Genomic DNA, 10,144 nt, shown 5'->3' on the forward strand with positions numbered 1-10,144 from the left:
GTGCATAGACTCACATACAAGAAAACACCCATATGCACAAAATAATAAAATAAACAAACAGCATGGTTGGGGGCTCTCTGTGAAGGAATGGTAAAGCTAGCACCCATGACACAGGTGCTTTGGGTTGGAAAAAGGCAGAATAAGGATTTGGGGCAGATCTGCACAGCCAAGACTTGCTTGGTAATAGCAAACCCTCCAAAGTGCAGAGTAAAGTCTAGAACCATGGTGGAAAGATAGACACCCCAGGGAACTGGAGCTTCCAGACCTGATACTCACGTTGACACTGTCCCCAGGACTGGCGAGCCCAGCCCCAGCAGCAGTCAATCCTGCCGCCATAACGACACAGGCCAATCGAAGAGACTATTTGCCTGGGCCACCTACCAAACAAACAAACAAACAACAACAAAAAATGTGAAATAAAGACACGTGAGATTTAAAATCGTTCTCTCTGTGTTTTAGGCAGAAAAATCTACTTAAACCACACCCAGCACTTTGCTACAAACTCCTTACTGTCGGTAGGAATTTCAGGACAGGACACCTTCTCAGTAATAGGTCTCCAACGATCTAATGTCTAACTGTAAAGTTAAACATACACACACCGGGCACACAGGAGTAGGGAGAGAAGCAGTGCCAGCTGAAACCAAGACATCCCGGTCCACCACCATTCACGGGGTGGTTTCTGAAAGCTTGAAATAAAACAGATTTCCCAAACCCACAGCTGTTGGGGGGGGGGGCAGTTTCGACTAATACACCATACACTGATACACCCACCGTACACTGAAAAGCGTTGAATAATAGATCTGGCAAAGCAGAAAGAATTTCTGCTGAGTATAAAGGGCAGATACGGAAATGAGCAAGAAGAGGCTATTCAAAAATCAAACACAACAAAACTCATTTCGATCCAACTACCCCCTCCCATCACTGCCATGCCGTAAAAGTGGTCTAAAACCAAGGAATTTAAACTGTGGGGAACGCATAAAGTGTTTTGCAAGCTGTCTGCATGAGCAATTCAGGGACTGCAAGTTTAAGGTGCAGATCCCATGTATCAGAGAATGTTTAGCGTGCGATCGATCCTTAGCAGTTTAGATTCACACCTACCAGACTGTCTTACTCCCGCACATCTAAATAGGCTGTTTTGGACGCCTTTTAAAAGCAATACTACATTTACAAGTGTGTGTGCCTCTTGTGAATGTGTGCCCCAAAGCACTGCACCACGAGTTCACCACACCACGAGTGTGGGCAAAGAATTGATTTTAATAATAAAAGCCTTAGCTCCTGACTGCTTCCCACTTCTCCTTAAACTCTTTATCTTTTCAATCCATCTTCTCTTTACCCTCAGGCCCAAGGTACAAAACAACCCCTAACTTTCTATTTCCTCCGACCAGGTGCTGAACAAGGAGCGCTGCCTTTACTCTTCCGCGCTCCGTGGCTTCCCCTCCGGGAAAGCCAATCAATCCTGGAATTGATTCGTTCCAAGATTGCAGGTAAAAAGGTGCGGCATCTTCAAGGCAGTTGAGGGGCAGGCTCTAGGGGTGGGGGCGGGGTGAACCAGCGGGAAACCTGTCCAGCTGAGGCCTTCAGCAGGGACTGAGGGGGAGCGACCCTCACGCGGGGCGAGGGATCTCAGAGGGAGAGAGCGCGCCGCGGTCTTGGGAGGACACGCTCAGTGACAGGGGAGACCCAGCTCGAGATCGTTGGGACCTGTCAGAGCACGCATCAGTCAGGCCCGCCAGGTCTGAGTGGTGCCTCGTGGACACACACACACACACACACACACACACACACACACACACACACGGAGGGTCCCCTCAGTTCTCATGTTGAGCTCCCGTCCCCTCCAGAAATAAAGAGGGGAGCTCGCGGGTGCCCCTCGTTCCCAAGTCGCGTCCTCGCCGCCACCCTTTGTCGAGTCGCCCGGTCACCTGCAAGTTTCCCCTCCGGACACAGTCCACCCTGAGCACTGGCCGCGGGCTGCAGGGACGCCCTACTCGCCACCTGTGTCCCTGCGCCGGCTTTCGCTCATCGCAAGCCGGGCACGAACCTCTGGCTCCCCAGTCCCGAACGGGGCTGAGCAACCGGAGGTCCCTGCGGGAAGGAGAGGGCGCCGGGGACCCATCTCACCTCCCATCGAAGTCGGCGGCCGCCTGCAGGTAGAGCGAGGACGCGAGCACCGCTGCCAGGAGCACAGCCATGCCGGCGGGCCAGGACGTGGGGCGCTGCGGCTTACGGAAAGCCGTGCGTCCGGGGATCTCCGGGTCTCCTTCGGCGCGACACCCTCAGCTGCTGGGACGCACAGGGCGCGACGCGCAGCCGGGCAGGTCTGCTGCGGGCTGGCAGAGCCCCTCCGGCTCCCTCCCGGCGAGGGGAGGTGCTGCGGCGGGAGCCGCGCCGCCCGCCCGCGGGGAGGGGCGAGGCGGGAGGGACGAGCCGCGCAGCCCGCCGCCCTCCCTGCCCCGCCGCCCTCGTGCCCCGAGCGCGCGCCGGAGCTCGCCCCTCCCCGGGCCCCCGAGGTTGGGGCAGCTCAGGGGGCGGGGACGCCGCGCGCCACCAGCGTCTGCCACGAGTGGCGCTTGCCCCGGGCTGCAAGAAAAGTTCCGAGCACAGCCAGGAAGAGGGAGAGCTGGGGGACCTGCCTGAAAGAGTGAGCCCGAGGAAAACTGCGGAAGGTTGGGGGGTGGGTACGCGCTCTTAGGGGTCCCTCAGATAGGTGGGGGCTCCCCAGACAGGCAGGCTTCAGGATAAGAACACGAGCTTTAGGCACCAACACCGAAGAGGTTCTTGAACTGATTAAGGCAGAGATTTCTTCAAGTAGCCCTGTGCCTTTTTCCTGAAAAAGGTGTTTGCATCTCAGGTCAGGTTTGAAGAAGAAACGTGCAAACTGTTCTTCTCTCCCGCAGCTCTACTCCACCGAGTTGTCCCCCACCCCCACCCTCGCCGTGGAAGGGCTGTCACCACCTATGCAGCTTGTGGTGGCTGGTCGTGAGGGGCCCTCTGTGGAACCGTCTGAAATAGTTACTAATTGCTGCAGAGTAAAAAGCATTAAACCGAAGGACTGCTCATGTTTTCACATACACGCTTTTCCTAAAGTATCACTGAAACTTACCTAAGTCAGTTCTTTCCTCAAACCATATCCCAGTGACTATCCTGTCCCCTCTCTTCTCAGTTCATGGTCTCGTGGCCTTCTGGTACCCTCTAGGCATGCCCTTGCATTCAGAACATTGACTGTACAGCTGTCTCACTTCTTTAGTTTGTTCAAAAATCACCCGAGGAGCCAAATATGAGTACCATTTAAAATTCTTATCTTACCCCTCTGGCGTCACCTCCCACTATACTGGGCGTTTTCCCCACCGCACTGATCTTCTGTCTTACTGTATAATTTGTTTGTGTGTCGTCTTTCTCCTATAAGGTAAACCCTAGAAGGATAGCTATCTTTGTTTAGTGCCTGCATCACTGGCCGGCACATAGTAGGTGCTTACAAATGTTGAAATTGTTTGCTCCATTGCAAATGTTACTCCAAACTCCTCTGTTTGAGGTCTCTGCTACGTGAATTGTTAGTGAAAAGTTCTGTGACGGGGTGGCTGCCCTATCCTGATTTATCAGTGTGTGTAAAACTAGGAATCTTCTGCAAGAAAGGGAAAAATGTTTCCAGCTTGAACGTCTCTTTGATTTCCAAGTTGTTTTCTGTTAGCAGAACCCGTTTCTATTTTAATCTCAGAACACACCCATGCCAGTTCAGGCTCGGGACATTGTTTTAGGCAAACAGCTTGGTGTCATCCATTTCAGATGCTTCTAACGGATTCCAAAAAATGTAAGTCAAAAATATTTTTTTTCCTGCAGAAAAATCAAGCTTTTGTAAATGTGATGTAGGCTTGCTTCCAGGCCCCACTGGCTACTCCTCAGTTGCCTTCATTGCTCATTGACTCTGTGCTAGGTTCCCTAATAAGTTCCATCACCATGGTGGGTATTTGAGTTAGCCTATAGGCCAGAAAATAAATCCAGAGGGGAAAGAGAAGAATAATGGGTGGAAATAGGATGGCTAGTTGCACACTCTCTGACATAGATCTTTTTGGCCAAGAAAACATTCCATCTTCACTTGGTCTCCAGTTACACTTTTGAGTCTATGCTTCACTGATAACCAAGCACGTATTTCTGATTTTTTTTTCTTTTTGCTTGTCTGCTATGGTATGGGCCTCTGTAATATTACATGTCTCCAAGAATAGCTCTTGCAGGCCGGGCGAAGGTGGCGCACGCCTTTAATCCCAGCACTCGGGAGGCAGGCGGATCTCTGTGAGTTCGAGACCAGCCTGGTCTACAGAGCTAGTTCCAGGACAGGCTCCAAAGCCACAGAGAAACCCTGTCTCGAAAAACCAAAAAAAAAAAAAAAAAAAAAAAAAAAGAATAGCTCTTGCTGAATTGTGTTGTAATTACCTCTCTGCCACATTCAGTCCCTCTAGCCAATAGGAAGCCACAGGTAATATTAATCATGCCGCTACATCCTGGCCACTCAGCACACCGATTGGCATGAGTCTTAAATAGGTTGGGTTGGATTGACAGATATCCTGCCAGGTGAACTTTAGCTTCTGCCTTGAGTAAGTGGTAATTACATCAGTCTGTTGAATTTTGGCTTTAGGAGACTATGAAGGATGTCCAAGGTGTATCAGGTCATTGTGTTAAAATTAAGGAACACCAGCGATTAAAAAAAAAGAGGGGGAAATCTTCCAACTTGTCATTATCTCAATCACTTTTTTTCCCGGTGTTGAAGATTGTGTCCCAGATTTCGTCCCTGCTAGGCAAGCACTACCAATGAGCTGCATCTTCTGCTCCTCTGTTTGAGCCTTAAAACACACAGCAAGAATGAGACCCAATGTCTTGCTTTTAGCGATAACTGCACTTGACCAGTAGGACAAAGTGTAGGCTAGCTTTCCTAACACACAATGATACCTTACAAGGCATTATCCCAATTGTCTCACACACAAGTCAATATCTGCCATTGGTGACATGGTGATAGAAATGACTAACTAGAGTCAGGTATCTAACTTCCAACATTCAGAAATTACAAGCACCTAATTATTCCTTTCATTTCAACAAATAATCACCAAGAGGCTACAGTCATTTTTAGGTGCCGAGATTTCAGCCCAAGATGGGATCAAGCCCTGCCCTGAGGGAGTTTATATTCCAAGAAAAAGCAGGGCAGGGGTGAGGTGAGGAGGAGAAAGGAAGGCTTGCAGGGATTTGGGAACCACTAGAGAGGTGGGGTTTGAACTGAGACTCAGGGAGAGGGTAAGGGTGGGTGTCCAGACCAAGGGCAGAGCAAGATGTAGCCTCTTTTCTCCAGTAAGGTGTGAAGTGACTTCAGATAGCCGGTGTCATAGAAACCACGGAACAACTGACTGCATCCCAACCCCAGCTGCAGTGTGGTGCCACGGGCACGGGTTCACTGCTGTGAAAAGGTCTATAAGGAGGATACACACGGCTGCTGCTTCACAGCCATCTTCACTCCTCATCGGGCAGTCTGGCCAGCTCGCTCCCCTTGGAGAATCCACTGCTGGCCACATCAGAGATTACTGTTGATGTGTATTTTCCCACTAGCATACCCATCACTCACAACTCTTTCAACAGGGATGGGTTTGAAGGCTTGAGCCTATGTTGCTTTAAGGAATTCAAAGAGATAGACATTTCCAGGCCAGACTCATGGTTTCTGTGGCAACCAGGCTCCTTTAAACCCAGTAAGCTTGTGGCCTAGTTGTTCCCAGTTCATTTCTTGTGTAGATAACCACAACTAACGTCTGTTCTAGGCCTAGCCCCTAAGCTTTAGCTCTTTGCTTCCTTCTATCTCTACCTTCCTCTCTCATCTTTACAAAGACCACCTTAAGGCCAACAGAAATACAAAAGCTGTTTGTGAGGACAATACCCTTACTTTGACCATTCCTTTATCTCTATGAACATTTGGGGTGGCAAAGTAACTCTTCAATATCACAGATCGTGAACATCTAGATAGTTCCATTTCCTCCTATTTCTGCATATAAACTAAGCAGTTCTTAGAACTTTTGTTTTGAAACTTTACTAAAAGCAATAAGGAACAGAAAAATACACTAACAACCTCTTTTTTCACCATCTGCGTTTGATACATCTGTACATTGATCTGGTGGAAGAGAGAATCTGCTCCAGAGAGTTGCCATTTGGCCCCCACACATGTGCAGTGGCATGCATAAATAAAATAGCAAGGTAGCTTAAAGACATCGCCATCCAAACACGGCAGGAAAACTTTCTCCCATGTGCATCTAACCTCAGATATGAATATCAAAGCTAACGCTCTGAACAGCGATGATTAGCAAGTATAATCCAGGATATAGCGAAAGACTCCATTGTAAGCAAGTTAATATCAGTCTCCTGCAGGTCCCAGTTAGCAAACTTCTTTCTCCTTCTGCATGAGAATTTGACCTATGTTCTAGCTCCTTTCCCTGATCAGCCAGAAAATGTAGTATGTGACCTTATTGTTGGCAAAAATGGCTGCCACATAAATAAACTGTCTTCAGGGAGGAGCAAATACACTGAGCAGTAAACCATACCATACCATTTACATGACTTTTCTGTGTTGCATCCCTTGGAGGGACCCTGAACACCTTGGCCATAATGTTTCAGAGATGCTCTAGACAGGATAAGGTGATTATGTCCAGGCACTGAGCTCTGCTGCTGTGTAAGCTGTTTGCTGAAGAAGAGCGCTATGTGCCCCTCTGTGGGCAAAGTGTGGTCCCCACCCTTTATCCTTCAGAGGAGGCAGGTGCCAGTTGTGGTCATGGTAGTATCGTAGCTCAGTTGTTTACCTGCACCTAAGGAGGACTCGTGAACACACGATACAGCCTATGTCAGCACCATGGAGACCTCATGAAAAATAGTTTATTTGCAAAATAGATGTGGATTTGACCATAATGGAGTCATATCTCAAACCAAAAGCAAGAATACTATATAGTGGTGAAATACTGGGAAAATTCTTATCAATGTTAAGAAAAAGATCTGTTTTAATTCTAGAGATATTTGATATGATTAGATAAAAAAAAACCGATGTATTTGAAGGCATGAAGCCATTTCCTTTTATTTAAAAACATGACATGATTATGTAACTGGGCAAAATGAGTTAGTTTCAAACCTACTGTAGGGGCTGCAGAGAAGGCTCAGCACTTAAGAGGACTTAATCTTCTTCCAGAGAACTAAGTTGCTGTGGGATAATGCTCTTGTACACTGTAAAGATTTGTCACTAGTATTGTTTTAATAAAATGCTGATTGGTCAGTAGCCAGGCAGGAAATATAGGTGGGGCAACCAGACTAGAAGAATTCTGGAAAGAGAAAGAGCTCAGTCTGCAGGTCACCAACCACATACAGAAAAAAGCAAGATGAAAATGCTTCACTGAGAAAAGGTACCAAGCCATGAGGCTAAACATAGATAAAAAATTATGTATTAATTTAAGTTTTAAGAGCTAGTTAATAATAAGCCTGAGCTGTTGGCCAAAGAGTGTTGTAATTTTTTTAAAAAGAGACAAACTTCCATCTGCAAATGGCGCCCAAATGTTTGGCAAGAATTTCTACATAAAGCAACTGCTGGAACTTCCGTCTACACTGAACTCTATTCCCAGCACCCATATCTGGTAGCTCACAACCACTGACACTAACTCCAGAGCCAGGACTCCAGTGCCCTCTTCTGACTTCTGCAGGCACCTGTGCGCACACACACACACACACACACACAAAATCTTAAATAAAATAAAATAAATCAGTTGTAGCTAGATGTCAGCATGCATACCTGTACTCCCTGTGACTGAAGAGACTGAGGCAGGAGAATAGCTTGCATCAGTGGGGCAACGTAATGAGATCATGTCTCAAAACAAAAAGCTATGGGAAAGCAGCAATATTCTATAAGCTCCTTAGTTACAAAAATTGGTAATTTTAATATATATGGACATTAAAATGTAATGAAACCATTAACATTTAATAATTCAACTTTTTATGTTAGTGTTCTCCTTATAAACAAAAGTATTACTCTTTTAGCTAGTAGAATACACGAGGAAAGAAAAGCTTCAGGCACATTTATTTAAATTCTTTTCTCATCCATTTTCAAATAATTTTGCAAAGGAAAATGAAAGGCTTGATTTGATAGCCTTTGGATTCTACTTGAATTTAGCTGGAAGAATTGAAATGGCTAGGAACGCCAAACAACACATTATAAAGCAGTTTCCAGAGTTCTAAAATAGAGTTCGTTTCCTACTCTTCAGCCTCCTTTGTGCTACAGATACTTTTTGCTCACAACTTTTAAAGAAATTTTGACTTATCCTTTTTTTAAAGATAAAAATGGAAAGATTGTTCCATGTTTATGAGAAGTGTTTAATATCACAAAACTAGGAATGGCGACGCCAGTTACCTTCTGTAACACACTATCCTCAGACCCATGGTAAAAATCCTTTTCACTAAGGTAAATTTCAGTACAAGCTGCACAGTTCTCCTTAATGATGCCCTGCAAGCTACTACACAGGAATCTGTTTTTAAGCTCTCCTGCCTTTGAAATAAACTCTTTTTATACCCTCTGTCTGTGATAGTTGTGTTAATTGTCAGCATAGCAAAATCTAGATTATCTGAGAGAGAGGCCTCTGGGCTTGACCATGGGAGATTTTCTCCATCTTGTTAGTGAAGGGAGGAAGATCCACACAGTGGGTACCATATCTAGGCTGGGATGATGTATGAGCTGTATAAGTTGAGAACGGGAGCTGAGTAGAAACGTGCATTTGTGGTCTTTGCTTTCTGTGTTGTGAATGTCAACGGGACCAGTGCTTTGAGCCCGTTATAGGCCTGACTTTGCCCGTGATGGACTATCCCTTTGAACTTTGAGCTGGAATAAACCCTTTCACCCTAAGTCATTCTTGTCAAGGTGTTTTACCACAGCACCAACAAAAGAAAGTATGGCATCTTATTTTACCTTGACCCGTAGATGGAAAGACAAATGGACCAGTGATGTATCAGAAATAGTTTTATGTTGGGTCGCAAATTAGCTGAGACTTGACAGAATTGCTAGAGGCATCAGAGCTTGCTGAGCAGTGTTTGTCAGAAGACCAGCATGGAAAAAATTTAAAAAGACAGCAAATGTTAATAGATGCCAAGGAGAAGGCAGAGCGTGCAGTGCCTGCCGTTCTTCTTCATCAAGGAAAGTGGGGCATCTTCATACTGGAGAGCAGGGAACGCGTAAAGTGACTCATAAATTTTACAACTCATTTTCTGCAAAGGAATTGAATTACAGAATGTGATGGCCTGACTTTCTCTGGGGCAGTATATATCTAAGCTGATAGTGTAATTAACATCAGACTTAAATGTCAGTAGTCTCTGAAGAACGACCACAAATCTTGGATGGAGGTATTTCAAGGAGGGAGTTGTCATCAAATGTTCCCTTGCTATGGCTGCCATTACATGCGGAGAATTTTTAAGACGCCACGGCTTCGTTCAGAAGTATATATGATCAAAGCAGACTCATTCTGGCCCCTTAGAGGGAACTTTCTTATTCAGCTGCTCCCTTTAGAATACATGAGGAGCAGGCAGTTAGCACTCATGAGGAACTAGAGTTGGCAATGGCAGTGTCTCCAGGAACTGGCATTTTCCCCGTTCTGGGGCTCCATATTCTTTCACCAGTGTTATTTTATTTTTTACTATTTTCTCTACTTTGTCCAGATCCCATCTGCAAACTGGCTGTCTGCATCCCTTTCTAGGCAAGGCCCAATCACTCCCAATTGTTGAAATAAGAGCAGCGGCAGGGCTGCGTCCCCAGCACCCGGCCGCCCGCATGGCTAGCTTATGCCCGAAATAATTACACGGAAACTGTATTCTTTCAAACACTGCCTGGCCCGGCTAGGTCCAGTGTCTTATTGGCTCTTACATATTGTTCTAACCCATTTCTAATATTCTGTGTAGCCCATGAGTTGGCTTACCAGGGAGGATCTTAACCTGCGTCTGTCTGGAGCGGGAGAACCATGGTGACTCCTCACTAAGCTTCTTTTTCCCAGCATTCTCTTCTGTCTACTCCGCCTACCTAATTTTCTGTCCTATGAGGGCCGAGGCAGTTTCTTTATTATTACAAGACCCACCTCCATCATTTCCCCTTTTTCTG

At 46.3% G+C, this 10,144-nt stretch overlaps 1 protein-coding gene across 4 annotated transcripts in view; it reads right to left on the reverse strand.

Annotated features, from left to right (window-relative positions):
• The window catches only part of Npnt (nephronectin), a 63,887-nt gene extending 61,456 nt beyond the window's left edge, over positions 1-2,431 (reverse strand). For 2 of the 4 annotated variants that reach the window (XM_050153056.1, XM_050152964.1), the window contains exons 1-2: positions 2,122-2,431; positions 277-377 (exon numbers count right to left, since the gene is read on the reverse strand). In XM_050153056.1, coding sequence (XP_050009013.1) covers positions 277-377; positions 2,122-2,192 — 172 coding nt within the window. In that variant the 5' untranslated portion in view covers positions 2,193-2,431. The remainder of the gene's footprint in view (positions 1-276; positions 378-2,121) is intronic. The other 2 variants (XM_050153135.1, XM_050153214.1) reach the window with 2 other exon arrangements.
• Between the last annotated feature and the right edge of the window lie 7,713 nt (positions 2,432-10,144).

This window comes from Alexandromys fortis, unplaced genomic scaffold (assembly GCF_014885135.2).
Source record: "Alexandromys fortis isolate MF-2015 unplaced genomic scaffold, M_Fortis_MF-2015_v1.1 scaffold_19, whole genome shotgun sequence".
Taxonomy (NCBI): Eukaryota; Metazoa; Chordata; class Mammalia; order Rodentia; family Cricetidae; genus Alexandromys; species Alexandromys fortis.